Raw genomic sequence first — 26,987 nt, 5'->3', positions numbered from 1 at the left:
TGTGATGAACTCAGGTGACAGGTGAGTTCCTTTGATGCACCAATCAAAACATCCTGGCCCAGTCAGTTTAGGTCACATTTCAGTGACTCATCTTTATTGTGTCCGACATGGCAGTTCTCTCACTGTTACATTAAAGGTTTCCACTTTATTCTCTCCACTGAGTGATAGCACTACCTGGATCACAAATGCCTCATTCGCAGCTATGATCGGACACTGACGCTGAAGAGGAGACATTAGCCATATCATTGTCAGAGAGCAGTGACGGCCAGTCAAGTTCTCCAAGGGTAGCTGGGTCTTCTGGCTTTATAAGTACTTATTCTATTAAGGTTACTTAAGTTCCTCAAAAGTTTCAGACTTCAGTCAATCCAGCCAATATCCCAGTTGAATGAATTGGCCCCTGATTCAATTTGAGTCTAAATCCCTGGAGGATTTACACCCTGAAGACTGAGCCTCCATACTCAAGAGCTGAAATGCAACACAACGTGAAAAATCTAGTTCACCTATTGCATTTGACTTGTCAACAAACAATTCACACAGGGAAATATTGACACTGATACCACGCTGCTCTCTTTTTCCAAATGAGGAAAAATATCGACACTGCTACACCGCTCCCCTCCCACCAACATGTGATTAATGAGATTCACCTCGGAATGAATCTGCCTCAATTTCTGACAGGAGGGATTGACTGGTGACAGGAGATCATTATATGTAACTACTCTAGACAAGAATGTCAGTCACTTTGATGTGATAGCATTCTGTTTCACATTGTTCCAGTATTCCACACATTGATGTTGTTACAGCTGTTGAAAGGAGCGGACCAAGGTGCAGCGTGGTGAGCGTACATTTTCACTTTATTTTAGAAATGACGCCGACTAAACAAAACAAAACGTGAAGCTTCAGGCATTGTGCCTTCAAACAAAGTTAACCTCCCACAAACACAGGTGGGAAAAGACAACGATAGACAGCTGTCCCTGATTGAGAACCTAGAAATAGAAAATCACAGAAAAAGGAACATAGAATGCCCACCCCAAATCACACCCTGACCAAACCAAAATAGAGACATAAAAAAAAGCTCTCTAAGGTCAGGGCGTGACAGATGTTTACTCCCTTTGAAGACAACAACAAGAACCAGGAATAAATATGTAGTGGTCGCTATCACTGCTCACTTCAAAAGCGCCATTCCAGCATCGATCAAGGCCTTGCTCGATTCGACATGATCTGTGGTCAATAAAGCCAGTGGCCGTGTCAAAACCCTGTTATTTCTGGACCGGTTGGTGAAAGATGAATCTGTATTGATTTGCCAAGTTTGTCTGAGGTTGTAAATCATCAGGAGATATTATTCTTCACAAAGTGGGCTACGATGTTGTGAAAGACAGAATGCTCTGGAGTCTAGCTATCCTCCATCCATGTCATTTTGATGAAACTACAAAGCTAGATGGTGGAAGAGTAGGTCTAAAACTGACTGTCTAGACATACAGTAGTTATGTGCTCCATGTGCAGTGGTGGATGAACATACAGTACTTTATATTCAACATGATTATAGATGAAAATGGTCAACCCTAACATATGATACATTTGCATTCTATACCAAAACCCAGCAACTTAACAGCGAACGATTTGTGATTTCTAATGATGGATCTATATTGATCAACCATTTTGCTCAACACCTGCTCAAATCAAAGTAATCATTCTACATGCAGTAATGAATTACCCACAGGACGGCGAGATTTCTGCCTGACATCTCATCCTTTGTCCTCGAACAAAGAATGCAAATCCCACGGTCCCTACTCTTCAGTGTGGCTAAAAGTCTACAGTGTGCTTGAGAACCGTGGGCGATGCAACACATAAGCTGATCAATAGTGTTCAGGGAAGGGATCACTGGTGCTACCTCGCTTTCCAACCAAGGTCCACGAATCGAAGAGCAAACTGAAGGAGAGAGGAGTTTCAGCAACTCTTGGAGGACAATAGAATTCAATAAAACAAACAAAGTAGAACAATAGGCTTTCTTGAAGCTCAGATTGGAGATGCTTCAGTGATCTCAGATTCCAGGAAAAGGAGCAGCACAATTGGCCAGGACTATGGTGGTTCTACCGGGCAAAGTAGCACACAAGGTAACAAGCTCCTCTCCCAACACTTCACGTACCTCTTACTCTATCTAGTCAGAAGGTACTGGAGGTTGAATCTACCAAGACCCAAATTAAATCCCTCCAGACTGTCCCTATGGGGGGGAGAAAGAAAAAAGGAGAGTGAGAGAGAGCATGAGACAGTGTGATAGATGAAGTGAGAGAGGAGAAAGACAGAGAGAGAGAGACTCAAAGGTTGTTACTGGCCACGGGGTAGCGTGGAACTGTGAAAGGTATTTGCACATTGGGAGAAATCTGCCAATATTATGCTGCCTGCTAGCAGATGCCGAAAACATCTTCCTCTTATCACATAATCCATTTCCTGCTTGAGCAGGTGTTTCCTAGAGCGTGTCTGTGAAAAATGGCAGAATTGAGCTGGATCAATTCTCTCTTAGTGTTCATCTTGTCTGTGATCTTTGGAAAGTGGTTCATGTATTTTACCAGAGATCAGAGGAAACAACTCTTTTAGTGGAGTTTCTACAGGTCTTATGACTCCCTTTTCAGCTTGTACATAGCACACAGACCTTTTTCATGGCTGAAAGTGAGGCTTTAAATGGAGAAATGATAGACTAGAGGAGAGCCTCTTCTTATCGACCGATTATAATCACCACTACAAGACATTCTGCAGATGTAGCGTATCAGTTCACTGACTTTGTTAGGCTAGCCTTAAGCAGGTCCTTAACAGTTTTTGATATTTATAAAAAACCCACTGTGAACAATATACAGTATAATCCACAGTGAATAGAGCCATCTGCTTGGGGACAAAACAGTAATTATATAACAATTATACATTGAATGTGTATTGTGTAACAACATCATGATTTGACATTATTATTCTAACATAGGCATTTGAGAGGGAGGTATGTGATATATTTGGACTTAAACAGACTGTGAAAGGGAGTAGACCTCTGACGCACAAATACACTGACACACACAGACACGCACGCACGCCCGCACGCACGCCGTTCAGGAGTTGGGTGGAAGGAAACACACTCTGCCTTTAGGACAGTTTTATGTAACATTGCCAGAGGGATAGTCATGAAGGTTAGAGTGACGTCGATGTGACACAACACAAGAAGAGAGCGAGAGGGAGAGAGAGAGAGAGAGAGAGAGATAGAGAGAGATTGACTTGATGGTGACATGGACAGTGTCTGTCTGAGCAGCCCTGCCTCAGTGGGGACAGCACGGCAGGGATTGCGATACTAATCCTAGCCTGCTTCACAGAGTGTTTAAACAGATGGGCCCGGCTGCTGTGAAAGCCTCACTCACAGATTGCCTTGGAAACCGTTTGAAAAGTGAAAAGAACAAGCGAAAGAGAGTGAAAAGTGGTAGATGCCCTGGGTGGCTAACTCTGTTGCTAGAGCCAAACAGAAATATGTATTAGATCATCGGAATATGATGGAATATGTGCACATAAATGTGATGGTTATGCCACGGGTTCCAGCTTGAGAAATATTGGTTTTAGGGTATGCCCAATAATATAAGGATGCATACTGACATGTCGGCTAAGACTTGGTGTCCTTACGTCAGACTTAATTCATCCTAATAATACTTATGATAATGGATTTACAAAGATATTTCCCACTCGTCAAAAGTTACAATATGAGGGCTTAAAGAATCCTTAGGAGTCTATTGACGCACCTGGGTGTCAATCTAATAAACATAATTAAAAAAATCCCCATCAAAATCTGTCAGTTTATACTAGTTTTAAGATAGATATTTTTTTTTGCATGACCTCTGTCTCAAACCACCGCATCCGCCTATGTTGCCCTTCCTCATCTGCGGTGGAAAGTGGCAGAGCCACAGCGCTGTTTGTCAGAGCAGATATGACCACTCTATAAAAATATGAAACTCTCACAAACACGATGGTGTTCTCCCGTTTGCTCTATGACCCCCACACGTGTCATGGGACTCATCTGAAGGTAACTCATACAAATGAATGGGAGTATGGAGGTAGTTTTCTGCCAACAAAAATAAGGGGTTAAATCAGTGACAACCCTTCATTCAGGGCAGGTGGGGCAAAATTATTAAGTTAATAAAGCTGCATACAAAAATTGTCTCTTTTTTGCTTTCTTGAGTAAGGCAGCTCCAAAATGCAGGTTTTTCAGCCAAGCTCAGTGCTTTCTGTGGTGGAGGGGCAGCCAGCGGAACATACAGAGCGTATGGATTGGTAATCTTCTTAAGTTGCGCCGTGAATGTGTTCTGTCACTCATGGCGACACTGCATCCCCGCAAAATCTACAGGGAGAGCTTGAAAGTTCAAGCCCCCTTGGGTGCTGCCATAGATTTCCATTAGACGTGCCCATTCAAGAAGGCTCAAGGTCATTGGCCACAGATAAAATTAAGTCAAATCACGTTACATCTACCATAGCTTTGATTGGACTGATTATGTCAACATCATACTTTCAAAATCTTTGCTAGCAAGCTAGACAAGCAGTCATCATCATGAATCATGTCGACAATCTACTGGAAAATCCTTTTCAATTATAGAAAACATACCGGTGCGTATCAGCCATTGGACATAAACATTACACAACAAGTTGGATATCGCAAATTCAGCAATGACTGGTTTGGAAGGAATCAGTGGCTAACCACACGCGTCGCAAAGCAATCCTTATTTTGGCTCCCCTGCCTGCTATTTGGTGGAAAGGGTGTGTGGTCCAAGTCTTTGTTTAAGGGTCTCTTTTCCAAGCTTTTTAAGGACAAACATTCACACGCAACACCATGGGCCAGAAAAGGTTGAACGCATTGGCCATGCTGTCAAGCCAGCATGACTTCTTCCGTGTTCAAAACAACTGGAAACTCGTAAATGGGAAATCTCAGACATCAGTGAGTTTAAGACAACTGGGAACTCTGATCTCTGAAATTCTGATCGGGAAAATAAGTTCTAAACGGTCATCCAACTCGGAATTCCAAGTCGAGAAGTCAACTCCATCTTAAAGATCACTGACGTCATGATTCAACCTGGTTTTTTTTCTGATTTCCCAGTTCTTGAAAGCACCATAAATCCAGAAAATGGCAGACTTTGATTACAAAGTTTCATAACAAAGTTTGCCCACAAAAAGGACGGCCACAAGAAGGACGGCCGAACACAGAAAAACTGTGAGCCCAAAAATGTCTTGTATGTTGCTACATAAATGATGTAATATTCCAGGGAGATATGTATAGAATAGCTAAGAAAGTAATAATAAGTGTATGTTGTGTTGAAAGCTGTCAGTAGCTCATGTGCTTCACCCTAATAATTTGTTCCCTTTCCCCATCATAACTTGATCACATGATCATAACTTGATCACAGAAACATGATCACACAGTTTCTGTGACTACCTAACACATCATCAGAGTGCGCAGCAGAACACCGTGTGCTGGAAACACTCGATTTGTTATTTTTGACTAAAACATAACCAGACTTTGTTAAATATGAACATGTTTTTGCATGAATTACGCGACACAGATACTTTTTAACAGCTAGGACCGCTATTTCTTATCCCGGAATCCCACTGAACTGACAGGTTGAAGTCTGCTTGACATAGCCGCTAACCTGACTAAGCTGCTAGCCAAAGTTAGTCCAAGATAAGTTTTACAATTGAGTTCTCTTTGTCTGGAGAAGTAAATTAATGATTCCTTGGCTGTAGAAGCTGTATCTACTAAGCTTTGTTTCGGGACAAACTGGAGTTCCAATGTGGCAATTGTTTGCTTGCTGACGATTATAGACTTGAGGTGGCTTCCTTGATCATGCATGTCGCCAGCCTACGCATTTGCGCTTGTTTAATGCATCTCCGCCTTGTCATTTGTCACTATCCGACAGGCCGGTGTTTGCCAGGGGAGCCATCTAATGCCTCTCCTCCCCCATTTGATAGCAGAGTCAAAGGAGCACAGAAAGAGGAGCATGGCAATCAACGATGGTCGCATGTCACAAGTTGTGGGACCCGAAGACACCCGCAAAGCGGTCTACACTCCCAACAAGAGGCCCGGAGCGAATACAAACAATGAACAGTTGCGCATCCCTGGAGCCTGATCTTCCTGCACCTTAATAGCTGAGGGTACCTGTCTCTGTGGCTGCTATGCCTACTCCTACTCTTTCCCCTTTGAGTTTTAAGGTGACCTTGGCAACCTTCCGTCCCTGCTCTGGATCAAGCAGGGCTTCTCTATCTGTCAGAGGCCTGCACCAGGCGCCAGGAGCTGCGGGCTCAGGTTTTACTGCTTCTCGCCCGCCCTTAAAGGGTTCTCTGAATCCTGTGAAGCCTGGGAGTGGGCAGATTTCCTTTTCTTTCTTCCCAGCCATGATTTTGGGCAGCTCGATCATAAGAAATGTGACTGTTCCTGGTGCGAGAACAATGTCCTATCCCGGAGCTCCAGTAAATTGCATTACTAAGCTGCTACTGAATGTACTATGTCTGGACATCGATTCTATCGTAGTCCATGTGGGTTTTAATCCCATTATGAAGGGCAGATCTGAACAGTTGAAACTAGATTTTAAAGAGCTGATTGACTCTCTGCTAGACACACCATCATATCTGGTCCGTATGCCCTCTGAATCGTGGAAATTAATGATTTAGCAGGATTCTTTCTCTTCACAACTGGCTACTTGATTATTGCTGCTCAGTTTGTGTAACTTTTGTTGACAATTTCAATACCTTTTGGAAACAACACGTTTTATCAGGAGGATGGGATCTACCCAAATCATTTGGGTTTGTGGATCCTTTCACAGCATTATAAGGCTGAGTTGAGACAATGAATTATCAATGACCCAAGCCCAGCTCAGTTAGTCCCTGCCATTGTGTCGCTGAGTCGTCATAATAGGAGTTTCTGTAGAGTTTTTCTTAGCCACCGTGCTTCTACACCTGCATTGCTTGCTGTTTGGGGTTTTAGGCTGGGTTTCTGTACAGCACTATGTGAAATCAGCTGATGTAAGAATGGCTTCATAAATACATTTGATTGATTGATAATGCTTTAGCAAATGTACATTATATCCGGGGCGTTGGTAGACACAATGTAAGTCATTTAATTCATGTACCTCTAACTGCCATGAATGCCTCTGCTGATCATACAGCTATTTTATGCAGCAATCATGTGTTTATTGACCAGATTTAAGCTAATAGCACTAGTAGGATGTGCACTGTGTGCAGCTCACCCTGCACTAACATAAATAACATGAGAATATCTACTTCTGCTAAGATTCTCAGTAAAGCAATGAAAACAAGCAAGCATCCCAGAAAAGTTCTCAAAATAGCCCACGTTAACATATGTAGCTTAAGAAATAAGGTTAATGAAAAAAATAACTTGCTAGGAACAGATGACATTCATATTTTGACTATCTCTGAAACTCACTTAGATAATACCTTTGGTGATACAGTGGTAGTAATACAAGGTCGTAACATTTACAGGAAAGACAGATTTGCCAGTGGCGGATGTGTTGCTGTTTATATTCAGAACCACATTCCTGTAAAGCTTAGAGAGGATCTCATGTTAAATACTGTTGAAGTAATATGGCTACAGGTTCATCTGTCTCACCTAAAGCCCATTATTGTGGGAAGCTGCTATAGACCACTAAGTGCTAACAGTTGGTGTCTGGATAAAATGTGTGAAATGCTTGATAATGTATATGATATCAACAGAGAGGTACATTTTCTGGGTGATTTAAATAATGATTGGCTTTCATCAAGCTGCCCACTCAAGAAAAAGCTTCAAACTGTAACCGGTATCTGCAACCTGGTTCAGGTTATCGGTCAACCTACCAGGGTAGTTACAAACAGCACAGGAATGAAATCATCACCATGTATTGATCACATCTTTACTAATACTGCAGAAATGTGCTTGAAGTGCCCATTCAAGAAGCAGTATCCAGCAGTATCCAGATCCATCAAATGTAGTGATCACAATATAGTAGCCAATTCTAGGAAAACCAAAGTTCCAAAGGCTGGGCCTAATATAGTATATAGGAGGTCATATAATATGTTTTTAGTGACTACTATGTTGTTGATGTCCTTGGTGTGTAATGAGGAGCAAACAGGCACTACACTTGACACATTTATCAAATTGCTTATCCCAGTTACTAATAAGGATGCACCCATCAAGAAAATGACTGTAAAAACTTAAATCCCATTGATGGGGAATTGAAAAATGGTATGGTTGAGAATGATTTTGGAAAAGATTGTGTTTGACCAGATACAATGCTATTTTACAGGAAACAAATTGACAACAGCACACTTATAGGGAGGGACATTCAACAAGCAAGGCACTTACACAAATAACTGATGATTGGCTGAGAGAAATTGATGATACAAATATTGTGGGGGGTGTTTTGCAAGACTTCAGTGTGGCTTTTGACATTATTCATCATGATCTGCTGCTGGAAATACGTACAGATTGTGTTTTGGCTTCCCCTACTATGTTGTGGATAAAGAGTTACCTGTCTAACAGAACACAACGGGTGATCTTGAACATAATCCAGGTAGAATCAGAATTTCCCCAGGGCGGCTGTCGAGGCCCCTTACTTTTTTCAATCTTTACTATCGACATGCCTCTGGCTTTGAGTAAAGCCAGTTTGTCTATGTATACGGATGACTCAACACTATACACGTCAGCTACTACAGTGACTGAAATGACTGCAACACTTAATTAACAAAGAGCTGCAGTTAGTTTCAGAATGGGTGGCAAGGAATAAGTTAGTCCTAAATATTTTTTTAAAACTAAAAGCATTGTATTTGGGACAAATCATTCACTAAATCTTAAACATCAACTAAATCTTGTAATAAATAATGTGGACATTTAGCAAGTTGATGTGACTAAACTCCTTGGAATAACCCTGGATTGGTCAAAACATATTGATACAACTGTAGCTAAGATAGGGAGAAGTCTGTCCATAATAAAGCGCAGCTCTACCTTCTGAACAGCATTATCAACAAGACAGGTCCTACAGGGTCTAGTGTTGCCCCACCTGGACTACTGTTCAGTCGTGTGGTCTGGCACCACAAAGAATGACTTAGGAAAATTGCAATTGGCTCAGAACAGGGGAGCAACGGCTCGCCCTTGGATGTTCACAGAGAGCTAACATGAGTAATACGCATGTCAATCTCTCCTGGCTCAAAGTGGAGGAGAGATTGATTTCATCACTACTTGTATTTGTGAGAGTTGTTGAAAGCACCAACCTGTCTGTTTAAACGACTAGCACACGGCTCAGACACCCATGCATACCACACAAGACATGCCACGTGCTACATACAGTAGAGCCATGACTACATGGAACTCTATTCCACATCATTTAACTGGTGCAAGCAGTATAATCACATTTAAAAAACTAATAAAAATACACCTTATGGAACAGCAACACAAACATAGGCATAGACACATGCATACACACACACACAATAACATACGCACTATACACACACGTACTCATGGATTTTGTGTTGTAGATATGTGGTAATGGACGAGGGGCCTGAGGGCACACACTTAATGTGTTGTGAAATCTGTTATGAATGCATTGTAATGTTTTTAAAATTGTATAACTGCCTTAATTTTGCCAGACCCCAGGAAGAGTAGCTGATGCCTTCGCAGCACTAGTGGAGATCCATAATAAATACAAATACAAACTTAGCCTACTGTTCTGTCTTGGTGGTGCACATTTAGCCTAAAGCCTGTTTAAGAGAAATGACATCATCGAATATTGTAGGAGCGTTCATTGTCTGCTTATATGCCCCCCTTGATTTATCCCACAGTTCTGACTTGGTGTACATAGAGAATGTTCTGAATTCTGTTGCTGTACATTTTGAAAGTGCTGAAGAAATAGTTATATTGACAACTTCCATCTTAGATTGCTCGTGAATGTCTTAATCGAAATTACGGATGGCCTTTTATCCGCTCATCGTTCCCTTATGCCATAGTTTGTACATCTCAATTGTCAGCAGACAAAAAAAACAAGGATTCGCTCCATGGTGCTGAAAAGAAAGCTCTGCTGTTGGGACAGCTTTATGTTTGTGGGCACCGTTTGTCACCTTTATAGTGCAATTAAATGTATTGTTTAATGTTGTGTTGTGTAGTGGCTTTGCTGGCATGCATCTAAACATTTTTTGGGGAGTTTGCCACACCAAGATTTACATGCTACAATCACCAGTGGGTTAAATATATGCCCTGAACGTTCTTATATCTCTTAGATATAGGACAGACACTTCAAAACCTTATTCCTTAAGATAATGTTTTTTTTACTGTCTTTTTCAATGCATTTCTATGCCCTATAGTAGTATGGGCCATATTCAATATTTTATCAAATCCTTTGTAAATATGTGTTTAATATACCTAAAGGGGTCCTACAATTCTAAATCAAATAGCTAAAGGATCCATAATAATTCCATACGTTGGCTTAGTAGAACCCCCACCCCCCCCCCCCACATCTCTATTAATGTGCAAATGTCTGCAAGGATTCCCAATTCATCAGGAACATACTGGTTCAGAGAGATAAGCAAATTGACTGCATTAACAGCGGTAACGGCTGCATAATGGACAAGGCCACCACACTGAATACGGGCACACAGAGAAAGTACAGCTGCGAGCAGCAATTCAAGACTACAAGCAGATAAGAGTTTTAGTATTATTCAAATAACATGAAATGTGGAAAGCTTTCTTTTTTTCCAGAGATGCATTTGTTCTACAAAAATGTTGACATTTGTACCCTGTTTTCGATTCCAAATGGTTGCTACAGAGCCACCGTGTTTTCAATCAACACCGTATCGTCTGTGTGAGTGTGGCACGTGGCCTGTTGCCTTCGTAAAAGTAGTACTGTATGTGTGAAGTTCTTACTGAAAAGAAAATCACATAAAATGGGCAGATGTTGGTTGAACAACAATACAAAAATAAATTGGAGTTTGTGCAGCTTCATTGCTAGGGACCCAGAGATCCCACATCGGTATCTTTCCCCCATGTAAAAGAGCGTTCAACAACTTACTTTCGTTTCAAAATTCCATTAATGCACATAAAAACAAAAACAAAACTACTTCAAAGATTTGAATTCTTCTCCATACCTGAGTGACTCATGTCAGAGGAAAATAAAAACGATGAATCTCTGTCCCTCTTTCACCTGACTGGGGAGATGTTCTCTCCATCTCGTTTCTACTCGGAGCACTTTGTTTTCTCTCCATTCTCTCTGTTTCTCTCCATTCTCTCTGTTCAAAAAGTGCTTTGGTTTTTCATCACCTTTCCACAACTCGGCAGTCTCTTTGTCTCCCTGATGGCGGAAATGTTTCGTCTTTCTGTTCTTTTCTATTCATTCATAACCAAGCACTTCTTCCCAGCTCCATTATCACAAATACCTTTGGTTGATAATGGAGAAAACCTGACATGGTGGCTTTCCATTCTTGCGTTGTGTAAAAGGTTTTACCATAACGCCTGGTGCCATTTATTTGATCGAGAAAACAGGGACTTTCACGCAGATCAAAAATGTACAAAAGTAAAATAACCACAAACCTATTGAAGACATGAAAATAATGTCCTGTCCACGAAAACAAAACATGAACGAGGCAAATCTGTCAGCTACTCCAATAATCACAGAACGGTAGAGACCAGGAGTGGCACATGAGACAGCGAGAGAGAGGGGGTGGGTGGGGGGGTGGGGGGTGGGGGGGGGGGGGGGGGGTGTGAGAGAGAGCGAGCGAGAAAGGGAGAGAAATAGAGAGAGGGAGGGTGTGTGAGAGAGAGAGAGCGCTTTGACACCTCATCATGGTCTGCCATGACACTGACACGTCACAGGAGGAAGAGCATAGAGGGAGCGGGGGGGGGGTTCCTGTCAGAGCTCCCAGGCTCGCAGGCCTGGCATGTGGAAGATGGAAGACAGAGGATGCCCCCACCAGCAGGGCAATCAAGCTCAACAGATGGCGCCAACGTCTGGGAGCCTGAGACTGCTTACGCCCAGCTAGAGCAGAACTGGTGATGGAGACGCATAAGAACCATCTGAGCAGCACATGAGTGGGTGCAAGGGGAGTGGGGAGGGATGTATAGGCACATGTGTTTGTGTGGCAGTGTGTGTGTGTGTGTGTGTGTGTGTGTGTGTGTGTGTGCGCGACAGCGTGTGTTACAGTGTGTGGGTGGGTGTAGCCTACCTGAGGCTGACACACTGTAGACTAAAACATTGCCAATGCAAATGTGATTAATCAGCTAGTTATTTATAATTTCCACAAATGACACCTACTTCAAATGGTAAAGATTTTGTGTGACTGCAAATTCTTCCAATTGACATTCATGGCTGGAGTGTTATGCTTAGGGTAAAAATATGACAGTCACTTGTGTATTCACGTCTCTTCGCTATTGACAAAAACAGAGGGTAAATGAAGGTGAGAGGAGGCCAGTGAGTTGCACAAAAACAACGTAAAGATTTGAATAGAGCAGGGAAGGTAAATCGTAAGAAAGGTTTAGTACAGTACTGACATAGCAAGAGATAGATAGACGGGGGAGGGCAGGTTTTTCAAATGGGCTCCTTATAAAACACACACACAAACACACAATCACTAAACGCTGCAGTGTATACACACATACACACATATCCTCCCAAATGAAATGGGCAAAAAGAACCAGAGATTTCACCTATCCCAGACAGATGAAATACTATGAAAGAGTGGGGGTTGTTCAAAAGCATAAAAGATCGTTACATCTGCCTATTCTAAATAATGGTCTTCCTTCTTCCAAGCTAAAGATAAATCACTGACACTTTATTATTCCGATGCGTTGATGTGTGTTCAAATGTATATGTCATCTGAGTACAGCACTTAACGGTTCCATTCTGCAACAACATCTCCTCTCACCATCACCATTTGACCGTCACCATCCAATTGAAACTCTCAATGGCCTCACATTTATTTATACCTCTGGCCATAAAAATGACACTGCATAACACCCCCACACCATAAAACATGCATATATATTCCTATGTCTTTATTAAGATTTCATGTAGTGACATGTTTGCTTCTAGGTGAGAAAATTCCATTTCAAATGTAATTTATTCTTCACACTAAATGGATTTCCAACCCTATGCAAGCCATGAAACGGGATGCCCCCTTTTCCAAATAATTCACCTAGACGTATGGAATCCATACTGTATGTGATTGGGAAAGAGGGTGTAATGTTTATGATGACCCCCAACACTCCTTTTTAGATTAGATTAGATTCAAATTTATTGTCATTGAACAGAGTCAGAATGCTCTTGACGGTGCGCCGGTAAAAGTTCACCAGGATCTTAAAAAGTACAGGCGCTGCTGCACCTTTGAGACCAGGGTTGAGTTGTTGAGCGTCCAGGAGAGGTCCTCGGAGATGTAGACACCCAGGAATTTGAAGCTGGGCACACGCTCCACCTCAATGCCATCAATGAGAACTGGGGCGTGACTGCAGTTTTTAGACTTCCTGTAATCATCAATGAGCTCCTTGGTTTTCTTTGCATTGAGGACCAGGTTGTCGTCAGCGCACCATGCAGGAAATCGGCTAATGGCTACTGGTCCCACTCCGCTTCTTGTGTTCTCTCTAATAGCGGTCACTTTTACTTCCTGTACTGTTCCCCTTAACCCTCCCTAGACTGCAATGAGCGCTGATGGGGCCCCGGACATGACACAGGCATGAATATGAGTCAATAGAGTGGGTCCATTATCTAAGACGGAGGAGAAAAACATTTAAGCAATAAGGCACAAGGGGGTGTGGTATATGGCCAATATACCACAGCTATGGGCTGTTCTTAGCCACGACACATTGTGGAGTGCCTGGACACAGCCCTTTGCCATGGTATATTGGCAATACTGTATACCACAAACCCATGAGGTGCCTTATTGCTATTATAAACTGGTTACCAACGTAATTAGAGCAGTAAAAACAAATGTTTTGTCATACCGGTGATATATGGTCTGATATACCAGGGCTGTCAGCCAATCAGCATTCAGGGCTTGAACTACCCCGTTTATAATGTCCAATAAAGTAGTGTGGATGTGCAGTGAAACCAAAACAGTACTGCTCCAGTGGTGTGTGGGCGTCGTGGAGCAGCTGTCAGCTCAAAGATGAAATTTGAACGATCCATTTCAGTGAAATGAAGGCTCTTGGAATAGAGCCCCCTGGCACAAGCAGATTTATATTAGCTTACCAAACAATGTGGTTAGAATAACTGAACAACAACGCAAGGACAACCAAGATTGATTTTTGAGTGCCTCCGGTCTAGGTGTTTGGTCAGCGGTTGGTTGGTGCCCATCTTCAGAGGCCTTGTCAGATTGTCAGTCACAAATTACAATTCATCTACTGTTTTATAAATAATTCTGACTCTTCCATCTACACCTAGTTTCTCTTTTATGCATAAATGAATAGAAAATCAAGGAAGGCGATAATTCATTGAAAATTAGGTGGATTTAAAACCATCCCAACCAACCCATTTCCATATACAGCAGCTGCTGTGGCTGTGGAGGAGAAAAGAGATGTGCATTGGGCTTCATTATGATTCCAGCCGGACATATTTGTCAGGGATTATCTCTGAATGTCTAACACTTAATTACCGTAGGGCCACTGTGTAGGGCGTCCCTTAGAGAGCTCTGCTGGCTGGTTGGCTGCAGCTGGTACCTCTGGGGTGCCCTTCCGACCTGCCTGCCCAGTGTTACCCTTGGTCTGCCACCATGCCCTCACACCACACCATGTCCTTATCATCCAGCTGCCCGGTCAACCAAGGGCCAAGCCTTTGTATCCATTTACATTTAAGCAGACACTCTTATCCAGAGCAATTTACAGGAGCAATTGGTGTTAAGCACCTTGTTCAAGGGCACACCGACAGATTTTTCACCAAGTCAGCTAAGGGATTTGAACCAGCAACATTTCAGTTACTGTCCCAAGGCTCTTAACCACTAGGCTACCAACTGCCCGGTGTCATCATCGCTTCAGGGGAAGAGCCAGAAATTGAATATAGATGGTCATATTATTCAGAAACACATACAAATACTACTTTCTATGTTCTTTCATCTAGCCTGGATTTGCCTATAAGTGTATAGATTAAACAATGTCCATGCACTTGTTGTTTTTCTGCCTCTTTGTTTTATCACAGTGGAGTCAGCAATTACTAGCTACTTACTTTGCCCTTAGACAAAGTAACTCCTTAATATGATCATTCCACCCTGCTGCTCCCACATTTCACGGCTATTAACCCTTTTTAGATTTCTCTGAGCCCCTAACATTTAGGATGCAGCGCCCATTTGAGAATGAATGCATTAATCAAATAGAATCCAGAGATTGTATTTTCGATTTCTCCATTGAAATTCATGTAAAAGGCCTTGGTAAAAGTCTGTGCATATACAGTTGAAGTCGGAAGTTTACATACACCTCAGCCAAATACATTTAAACTCAGTTTTTCACAATTCCTGACATTTAATCAGAGTAAAAATTCCCTGTCTTAGGTCAGTTAGGATCACCACTTTATTTTAAGAATGTGAAATGTCAGAATAGAGAGAGTAGAGAGAATAGAGAGTAGAGAGAATTATTTATTTAAGCTTTTATTTCTTTCATCACATTCCCATTGGGTCATACATTTATATACACACAATTAGTATTTGGTAACATTGCCTTTAAATTGTTTAACTTGGCCTTCCACAAGCTTCCCACAATAAGTTGGTTGAATTTTGGCTCATTCCTCCTGACAGAGCTGGTGTAACTGAGTCAGGTTTGTAGGCCTCCTTGCTCGCACACGCCTTTTCAGTTCTGCCCAAAAAAATCTACAGGATTGAGGTCAAGGCTTTGTAATGGCCACTCCAATACCTTAACTTTGTTGTCCAACTTTGGAAGTATGCTTGGGGTCATTGTCCATATGGAAGGCCCATTTGCGACCAAGCTTTAATTAACTTCCTGACAGATGTCTTGAGATGTTGCTTCAATATATCCACATAATTTTCCGTCCTCATGATGCCATCTATTTTGTGAAGTGCACCAGTCCCTCCTGCAGCAAAGCACCCCCACAACATGATGCTGCCACCCCCATGCTTCATTGTTGGGATGGTGTTCTTCGGCTTGCAAGCCTCCCCCTTTTTCCTCCAAACATAACGATGGTCATTATGGCCAAACAGTTCTATTTTTGTTTCATTAGACCAGAGGACATTTCTCCAAAAAGTATCATCTTTGTCCCCACACACACACACAAAATCACTAAATGCTGCAGTGTATACACACACACACACACACTGCAGTACGCACACTGCAGTACACACACACACACACACCAAAAAAAAATATCACTAAATGCTGCAGTGTATACACACACACACTGCAGTATGCACACTGCAGTACGCACACTGCAGTACGCGCACACACACACACACTGCAGTATACACACACACACAAAATAACTAAATACTGCAGTGACAGTCACAACAAGTTTGCTGGTTCACATCTATCTTTAGGGCATATTCAGAACACATTATACTGTAAGAAGTGGTGGCGAATAAGATTACACTCTTAGGAAAAAAAAATCTATTTCGAACCCTTTGAAGAACAGTTTTTGGTTCCAGGTAGAACCATTAACACAGAGGGTTCTACATAGAATCCAAAAGGATTCTACCTGGAACAAAAAGGGTTTAACCTGGAACCAAAAAGGATTCTCCTATGGGGACAGCAGAAGAACCCGTTTCAAACCCTTTTTAGTAATGGTGTAGCTTAATGGAGAAACCTCAAGGACTGATTTACAAAATATGAATTGCATTTAATTGGTTTTCATATTTATACAGTATCACCTGTGGTGTGCCAAATGAATGGCAAACCATTGAAAGAATGCTGTTGTCAGTTCCACTGCACTAATGCATGTTGACTTCCAGTGCTCGGTCCTTGCTCTCCAGATTGTTTACCCTACACCCTAACACTTGGGGAAAAGTGGCAAAAAATCTCCCTGGAAAGGGTTCAAGTACAGTGTCTCTTTCTATGACTGGGGACTTTATGTTCACATTCTAAGCTGTCTCTCTATCTCTGCCATCTAACATGACTCTAATCAATGTGAAGTGGGTCAAAGGAGCCTCTCTAAGAATAGGCCAGGCACTCTCCCTTCGAGGGAATAAGCCATGTAGCCTCCTCATGTACAACCTTCCTGTCCCAACCATCACTTTACCCGGCCCGGCACTCCCCTACCCTGCTTGGCAGCAGCTAAAGTGACGTTGCCCTTGGCATGTCCAGGGAGACTGGAATATGGGGGGGGGGGGGGGGGGGGGGGGGTTCTCTATCAGTCTTATTCCCTAGACCCCTCAAACTCAACTCTGTACCTCGAAGCCAGTTATTCTGCCAGTTCCGTTTTTTTTGTCATTGTTCCTCTCCAATCAGGGACTGATTTAGACCCGGGACACCAGGTATGTGCAATTAATTATCCGGTAGAAAAGAAAACCAGCAGGGTCCAGACCTCGTAGGGTCAGAGTTGAGTACTCATGCACTAGACCATACGGTATACTCCAGTGACATTTAATCACTATTTAAGAGGAATTAAGCCACTATTACTACCAAAGATGTGGCCCCTTTACTCTAATGAGGAGTTTTAGTTCTGGTGCCTGTATTAACCATATAAGCACCCACTTGTCAATGGTGTGCTCCTCGAATCACATGACATCATCCAGCTAATGAGTGTGTTTACCTGGCAGTGTGTACAGTGAAATATGAGAACCTGCATCCAGAATGTGCATTAAAGCATCAACTACCTTGGAGTCTTAATTGCATACACATCATGGAACAAGCAGTTAATTGCAAGTCGTTTATCATGTTTACACATTCAACTAGGGGATATCAGGGTAGAGCAAGTCATTATTTCATCAACATTTCCTACAGTAAGTTAGTCTGCAGCTGCTGTGTGACACAGGGTCAAAGTCTCCCGCAGACTGTATAGAAGTCAGCTATGCTCCAATATCCGCACTAGCATACTAGCCTACCACTTAGTATGAAGAAATGCTTTGGCCATGAACTCTAAGTAGATAGAATTCTAGGGAAGGTATCGGAACACAGCCACGTCATGTTCTGTCCTTGAGGGTAAAAAGAAAATAAAAAACCCACCGAGGCCATGCTATTCAGCGTACCTTATAGACGTGGAGGGGAAGCCGCCACTTGGCGTCGTCCACAAGCCGGCGGCCTGGGCTCTCATCCGTGTATGTGTATGTGGGTAGCCTCCACTCTGTTCTATGTTGACAGCTTTGGCTGGACTCATGTTGACAGCTTTTACTTTGGCTGGACTCAAGCCTGCCCGACGTTAAGACTCCTCTCCGCCTGTCATTGGCTCAGCTCGGGCCACCTGCCAATCTGCCTGTGATTGACAGGGAGAGAAAAAAAAAAACACAGATGAGGAAAAGAAAAACACACACCAACTGTCACTTTTACAGATACATTTACATATAAAGTTAATTAGCTCGACCACGACAGAAAACTGATTACGTCTTAGAGAACAGACAGAAAAACAAGAAGTTGAAAAATAACTAATTTTCCACCGGAGCTGAGTATAGGAGACGTTTCAGAAATTGCTTCTCATTCATCAATACGCGGTGGCCTTGAGCAGTGTGGGCGATAAATGATAAACAATTTATGTTGAATTTAAATGAAAAATCCCAAAAGATTTACATGATTTGACTGTGGTAGCTGACTGTGCATATTCACAAGAGACAATGACATGAAAGTTGTGGATAGAGCTTTGTAATAAGGTCATGTTCTCACACAGATTATATGGGATTTTTTTTTTGGGGGGGGGGGGGGGGGGGGGTTGAATTTGGACTGCTACAGGGGATTTGGGTAATGGTTGCATTGAGAAAGCCGGTGAGATCAAGCGCTCAGTTGAAATCTCTGGCAGCTCATCGTTGCGTCATCATTTTTTCTTGTGGCCCTTCAGGGCTTGAATATACATTTCAAACAGACCTCAGGAAGGCTCAGTCATCCCTGTATCTATTAGCATGTTTTATATCTGTCATGCGAACCCTACAGAGTAGACAATAATGCACACTGAGTTACACTGCATGGGACCTGAACTGGACAACTGAACTGATCACTACAGCATTGCAGCCTTTGCACCTTGAATGCATTTCTCTCAGTGGGAAACTAAAACATTTGTAGTGCTTGTCTAATCAGACAAATTAACATGCTAATATTGCTGTTAAATAAACAAACAAAGCAACACCTGATTAAACCTATTCATTAATGCATATTGAAGGATTTTCTGCTCTATCGACTGGATATGTATTCGTTTAGCAATACATGCATCCCTACAGGCATCTACTGAGTTGTAAATTAGTCACACTAGTGAGTTATGTTATCCCCTTTAAATCAGAGACAGCGTTAGACATGATACTAGAGGATAAAATCGAAACATGACGAGGCACACACACGTAGACATGGACTCACGTGTGCATAGTCACTCACTCACGCACTCACTGACATACCCTGAGGTTTGGCATCTTGGCCGTGTCATAAAGACAACATCAAATGAAATCTTTCCACTCTAATAACAGCCTCCCCTGCACCATCTCAAATCAGCTCCATCTGACAGCCAGAGCAGCCAGTCTGGCAAGCAGGAGACAGTGTCACAGTTTTTCTTCTTCTTCTACAGTTCATGTAATCGCTCCCTCGCACTATCAACATCAACCCTGCACAGCTCTCCTATCTCGCAGTACAGCAGTCGGAATTCGAGCCTAGCACTCTGGTGCTTTACAACCCTCTGATATTGCTAATAGCTGGAAAGGTCAAACGCACATCTTAGTAGAATGGTTGCTCAGGCTTATCAGTAGGACAGTCTCCCCCTCTTCCTTTTTAAAATCGTTCACATCTGACATCTAGGGCAAGGGGTTTCAAGGTCGGCTCAAACGTGGAAATCAAACAAAATTAGAAGAGAGCTTGGAATCAACCATCCCTCTATTTGCACAAGATTCATCACCTGGGGTTTCCTTTAACGGTTGGTCACCCCAATGTGGACCCGTTGCTGTGTTCCTCATCTGAGACGTGTCCGAGGCAGCTAGAGAGCAACATTTATCAGTCCATCAGGTCTTGCTCATACTGATGTCTCCGGTGGTGGTCAGTGGTCAGCGGTCACACACGGTGTCAGACCTCTCCGCATCTAAGGCGTTAGGATGGAGTCAACTGAACTGTCTTCTAAAATGGACCTCCGTGGCTCTAATTGTCTCTGAACTCGCCACAACCCAATCGTTTGCAGCAGATGGGTGTCAGTGGTTATGGTCATCTGATGACCAGAAGTCCCGGCAGGAGCAGGCCAGAAGCCAACCTTCTCTCTGTTCCCCAGGTGTGAGGGTAGAGGAAGGCAAAAGATCCAGAAATGGCTGCAACCTGCAAACGTTCCTCCCTAACCAACCAATATGCAGTGTGTAGTCACTCCAGTCAGCAAAGGAGACAGGTTGTCATGTTGTTACTGCATTGTTTTTTGTTTGTTTTTGTTGTTGTTGTGGAAGATGCACCTGTCATTTCTTCAACGAAGGGATTTGTCACAAGCTGCAACACTTCGACATGCCCGTGTCTCCTTTCACTGTCAGTATGACACATGGTTCTTCTGAAGATATTGAATTACAGGTACTAGATGTACATTGGGCCTAGTAGGCTGCTACTAAAAAAGCTTGAGTGCCGTGCTAAAGCAATGAGTGACTATGTTATGGACAGTGCTTGGACAGCCACTCCATTGTGAAGGTGTTTTCTGGTTTTAAGGCTTCCAGGGGCTGAGTCATAGTGCAGAAAGAAAAGGGTCGATGTGAATGCAGATCGATTTGCTCACTGCAACACTGCAGCCACATGGTAATGCTTTCATTTGGCTCTCCTTAACAGCCTAGGTAAGCAATAGTCACTCTACACACATTAGCCAGTCCGACCAGTGCATTCCAACCACTAGGTAAACACAGTGAGGTAAACAAGAGTGTCGGAGAGTGGATCTAAACCAAACAGTCTAAGAAGAGCCAGTTCCCCCCGCCCCCCCCCCCACCCCCTCCTCTCCATGAGGGATAAAACAACATATGCTGACTTCAAGGCAATCCAAACGTTATTAGTCTTGGATGAACAATTGACAATCCTCAAGATGCTCAGCCCATTTGAGTTCAAGGGAGAAAGAGAGAGAGAGAGAGAGAGCTTCACTTAAGCACTTTCTCAGCTTGCGACCCTGTCAGTCTTTGAATTCAGTCAAGCCAACCCCATAACCCCCCCCCCCAAATAGCTAACCTCAGGAGAAAACAAGGAGAGAGAATGTGTATGTGTGATAAAGAGAGAGAGAGAGAAAACAGAGCAAGCAAGAAAGAAAGAGAATGAGAAAGGGGGGAAAGCACTTACTTAGAGTTTTCCCAGCATGCTTTGTACCTCAAATCCACTGCACACATCCGCCCTCGCCCAAAAAGCACAATCAGATAGATTTAGGTTGGGAGTGACAACGATGGAGAAATCTAATTGCTATTTCACGATTTTGGGAGGAGAAAATGGCTCCCATTCGCTGTAGGCCCCACTGTCCAAAGAGCAATTTTCTCTATATTATAAAGATGATGAGCCACCCTGACCACAGAGCCAGGAGTGAGCATGAATTGTTTCACTCTGGGGGAGAAACAGAGATATATATATATAGAGAGAGGGTGAGACAGAGAGATACCTGGCATATGAGTGATGGGCTATAAAAAACACCCAGCTTCAATCCAAATCACCCTGCTCTGGAGTGCAGAGGCAGAACGGCCTGTACTTTCTTCCTATGGAGGTACTACCTGTACTTTCTTCCTATGGAATAACCTGTGTGATGAATTGGAGTTGCAGAGGGCAGCGTCAATGGGCCAGCCTCTCATTTAGTTGAAATGTGAGCAAAGGTGGTTAGGTAAAGTCAAGGCAACATTACATTACATTAAATGAAATGTCAATCAATCAATCACACTAGCGGTTATGTAAAAAAAACATACACCACATGGCCAAAAGTATGTGGACATCTGCTCATTACAAAATCATGGGCATTAATATGGAGTTGCCCCCCCCCCCCCCCTTTGCTGCTATAATAGCCTCCACTCTAAGTCACTGAGCTCTTCAGTAAGGCAATTCTACTGCCAATGTTTGTCTATGGAGATTGCATGGCTGTGTACTTGACCTGTCAGCAATGGGTGTGGCTGAAATAGCCGAATCCACTAATTTGAAGGGTTGTCCACATACATTTAATTGGCATAGAAAAACACATACAGGTTAACATGATGTTTGCCAATGGCAAATGTTAAAGACAAGGTATGTCTGGTTTTGTATGGCAGGCCCAGCCTTGACTTACCGTGAACAAATCCTGCTTAAGTTTACATTCATTGTTGGCTTCACCTGCTAGCCTCTTTAATCGTGACTTTGCCAAGTCATTTTATTTGCCTATGTCAAGAGGTTTAATTCAATCATGATTTGGAAAGAAATCATATTTTTTTCAAAGCTTTATTCTGAAAGGACCCTAAGCTACAGTATTCTGAGGAAAACTTTGGAGAGTAAACTAGGGGAACTAGAGTTTAGCAATTCTATCATTTCTCAATTCCAATCCAGACGTGAGAGGAACAGCAAGTATGCTCAGATTTCTTTACACTTTCAAATTGCTGCCTCAACTCAACCTTGCATCTCCGTGGAGTGAATACAGAGTGTGCGTGTTTGTGTGTGTCTGTCTGTCTGTCTGTGATATGGGTGGATGGCTGAGAGATGAAATACACAGTGAAGAGGATGATCAATGCTACACAGTTTAACCCCACAGCACCACATAAAACATGTACTTGATTACTGCCAGAAACATATGCCCTCGCTACATATCAAATAGAATTAAAGCCATGAAGAGCCTCCAATGGGCATTGAATTGCAGGTGGAAGGCAGGGCCAATGAACCTCAATGCATAAGACAAGCGACAGACCTTGAGTCTCATTCTCCAATCAATTTATGTCAACAGCAGAGATATAATTAAATTAGTGCTGCACTCACAATGGCGTCGCCCAGTCGAGCAACAACTGCCTCAGTAAAGTGGGCTGGAGGCAGGTGACCTTGCACTCATACACTGAGAAAAAAGGGTTCCAAAAGTGTTCTTCGGCTGTCCCAATATAACCATTTTTGGTTTCAGGTTGAACCCTTTTGGGTTCCATGAAGAAAGGGCTCTTCATGGAACCCAAAAAGGGTTCTACCTGGAACCAAAAAAGTGTTAATCAAAGGCATCTCCTATGGGGACAGCCGAAGAAATATTTGAGGTTCTAGATGGCATCTTTTTTTTCTAAGAGTGTAGGAAGACATGTCAGAAAATGTAGTGCAGTGCTTCCAGAGGAATGTAGAAAAAGAAGAGGAAATAGGAGAGGTAGAAAAGAGGAGAGCGAGAAAGCAGCGTGACGCCTGTTCCATCTCATGCCAGGGTATCTCGGGATAACTGGGTTGAGATCAGCCTTGTCAAACAAAGACGTGGTAGCTGCTATTTTAAGAGGTGGGGTGAAGATGGGTGTGAGGCGTGCTTCCCCCCCTCCTGCTGTGTCTGGGAAGTGGGTGAGAAAGAAGGTGGAAGGTTTATCACACAATCACACTCCCTGTACAGGTAGGCTTACAACAGTAACAAGCACAAGCAGCCACCAAAGACAGACTCCACCACACTTCAGACAGTAGTAATCTCCACCAATCAGTTTTGAAGACAAACTTTATTTGGTCACAGGCCAAAAATCGCATCATCGTGTATTCTGCTGATTTTCCTACTTTTCAGATAACCCGAAAATACCGTTTTAAATGTTCATCTGGGAGTGGGTGACACACAGTCATAAATGTGTTTCTGTGCACATCTTCAAAGTCATGCTAATGCATGTCCAAATAGGAGTCATGTTCACTTTTCCCTTTCAAGACGATTTGATACATGTATCATGGGCTCCTATACAATACATGAACGATACGTGGACCGATGCACTCGCATCTTAAACGTTTGAACCGGGGACCGATGTGTATCGGTGAATCGTCACATCTCTAGAAATATATACATTTAAATATAATACTTCATGACTGAAGAGACTGTGTCATTCACAGTTCGGGGGCCATAAGTATCATGTCATTCAGCTAGTTTTTCCAATAAATACCATCAGTTTCTTGTAGTGGTGTTTACTATTTAATAAATCATTGAATCGACCTGCGTCACTGAGAGTAGTGTGCAGCCAGAAACCCCTTATTTGAGAACTGATTCCGAAGAAGCCTAAAATAACGTGTGTCACTGTCAAAGCCCTCGTATCAATTTCTATCTCCTTCTTCCCCTCTTCAAAGGGAGCTCAGTGTCCCCCTGTGATTGATGTCAGATCCAATAAGAAAGCTGACGCAGAAAACCTCATCAAATTATACCCTATCTTTTTGACAGGAAGTCGGCCTGGGTTCAAGACTTTACCTACTCCCCCGTGGGCATTAATTGATTTCTCCCGTCTGCCCTGACATGCCGTATTCATCTCAGATACTGAGAGATTTACACCGCTGCCAAAGAGTACCATCTAAGAGCACTTAATTGAATTACTGTCATACAGTCTTTAGTTAATTGCCGTCCTAATAATGCACCACATTCCCTTGTCTGGGAGAGAGATGGTGCATTTAAGTACATGGAAGAACTGACTTCATACTATGGAGGCAGAGGGAAGAAAGGGATTTGAAACCTCAATCCCTTGTTAAGTTGTTATCCTCCCCTGAATCTCTGGCAGTCATTTTGCCAAGTGCAGCCACATCAGGACAGGCTAGTCAGTGGAACAGATTGTATTGCACAACTTCCTCCGAGTGCTAGCTACTTTTGCCAAGGTGCATGTTCTGTCTACTTGAGAATGATGTAGCCTGGCGCCATTATCTTGTCTCGGTGAAGGGGAAATGGGTGGGAGGGGAAACAGTAAACAATTTACCGTTCTTAACAAGGCTGTCTATCATCAGATTGGTACATATTGGAAAGGAGGGCAGATTGTACAGAAATCATTGGGCATGGCAAAATGTCAAGCACACACATATTTATTAGAAATTCAATCAACTAACGAAATAATACATGCACGTAAATATCGTCTACTGGGTCACGATGCAGACAGACGGTTGCCTTTTACAGGATATTAAATGGGCCATTTGATTACAGTATATGAGTCACACTATCCTTGGATTGGTGGGCACATCACATTAGATTCCATTGACTCCTTATAAAAGGGATATTTAATAAAGACACTGTCGTGGAATGTGTGCTGTACAATGCAGCATGGCTATTATCCAGTATGACAGACATCCAGTTGCACTTGTAATTGGTGAAGACTGGCCATATTCAGCTTACAAAATGCATGTTCTTCTGTAAATAGGCTAGGTCTAATCATAAGCTCAACATAACATATATCAAAATATACAGAAAAGTTTCTGAACCACGTAAATATTTGAACAACATGCCTAAAACTCCAGCCAGTGTAGAGGTGTTTACAAGGAGCAGTTGATAAGGCTCAGCATGGTAATGAGTGGTCATATGAGCACAGGGAAATGGAGGCAACGTGCCGGTGCGCTTATATTGCTCATCACTAGAGATTGTTTGTCATTCAAGCCTCAACATGCTCTCCAAATTCATTGACCCCCTCCTGCGAGAGATTGAATTTTGTATATGGGTGAAAGTCTATGTGGTCTCCAAAACTTGAAGAATACTTACCGGTATTATAATAACAGACATGAGCAGGTGAAGTGACTCTCAATAACAGGCTAACATTATGCATGCACTCTGCACTCTGCATTATGCATGCACTCTGGTGAGGATGCATACGTTAGCATGCTCAGATATTGGTTTCAGTTGCTGGGTGGCATTGGGCATAGTGCATAGTCAGATATAATATTGCATTGCATAGTCAGTGCAAAGAGGGGATGGATCTCAAATGTGATCTGGCCCTAATCTGACCCTAGCTGAAAAGGCAATGAAATGAATATATTAACAGTGGGGCAAAAAAGTATTTAGTCAGCCACCAATTGTGCAAGTTTACCCACTTAAAAAGATGAGAGGCCTGCAATTATCATCATAGGTACACTTCAACTATGACAGACAAAATTAGATTTTTTCTCTCCAGAAAATCACATTGTAGGATTTTTATGAATTTATTTGCAAATTATGGTGGAAAATAAGTATTTGGTCACCTACAAACAAGCATGATTTCTGGCTCTCACAGACCTGTAACTTCTTCTTTAAGAGGCTCCTCTGTCCTCCACTCGTTACCTGTATTAATGGCACCTGTTTGAACTTGTTATCAGTGTAAAAGACACCTGTCCACAACCTCAAACAGTCACACTCCAAACTCCACTATGGCCAAGACCAAAGAGCTGTCAAAGGACACCAAAAACAAAATTGTAGACCTGCACCAGGCTGGGAAGACTGAATCTGCAATAGGTTTGGTTTGCAGCTTGGTTTGAAGAACTCAACTGTGGGAGCAATTATTAGGAAATGGAAGACATATAAGACCACTGATAATCTCCCTCGATCTGGGGCTCCACGCAAGATCTCACCCTGTGGGGTCAAAATGATCACAAGAACGGTGGGCAAAAATCTCAGAACCACACGGGAGGGCCTAGTGAATGACCTGCAGAGAGCTGGGACCAAAGTAACAAAGCCTACCATCAGTAACACACTACGCCGCCAGGGACTCAAATCCTGCAGTGCCAGACGTGTACCCCTGCTTAAGCTAGTATATGTCCAGGCCCGTCTGAAGTTTGCTAGAGAGCATTTGGATGATCCAGAAGAAGATTGGGAGAATGTGATACGGTCAGATGAAACCAAAATATAACTTTTTGGTAAAAACTCAACTCTTTGTGTTTGGAGGACAAAGAATGCTGAGTTGCATCCAAAGAACACCATACCTACTGTGAAGCATGGGGGTGGAAACATCATGTTTTGGGGCTGTTTTTCTGCGAAGGGACCAGGACGACTGAGCCG

General features: G+C 42.8%; 1 protein-coding gene across 1 annotated transcript in view; it reads right to left on the bottom strand.

The window, feature by feature from the left end:
* LOC110503581 (leucine-rich repeat and fibronectin type III domain-containing protein 1-like protein) overlaps positions 1–26,987 on the bottom strand; it is a 158,517-nt gene that overhangs the window by 48,652 nt on the left and 82,878 nt on the right. The window contains exon 2 of the mRNA XM_021581986.3: positions 18,166–18,389. Coding sequence (XP_021437661.2) covers positions 18,166–18,293 — 128 coding nt within the window. The 5' untranslated portion in view covers positions 18,294–18,389. The remainder of the gene's footprint in view (positions 1–18,165; positions 18,390–26,987) is intronic.

The sequence above is a fragment of the Oncorhynchus mykiss genome, chromosome 24 (assembly GCF_057628025.1).
Source record: "Oncorhynchus mykiss isolate SJ-2025 chromosome 24, ASM5762802v1, whole genome shotgun sequence".
NCBI classification, from domain to species: domain Eukaryota; kingdom Metazoa; phylum Chordata; class Actinopteri; order Salmoniformes; family Salmonidae; genus Oncorhynchus; species Oncorhynchus mykiss.
The sequence above is the reverse complement of the archived record's forward strand: the minus strand, read 5'-3'. Positions and strand labels throughout refer to the sequence as shown.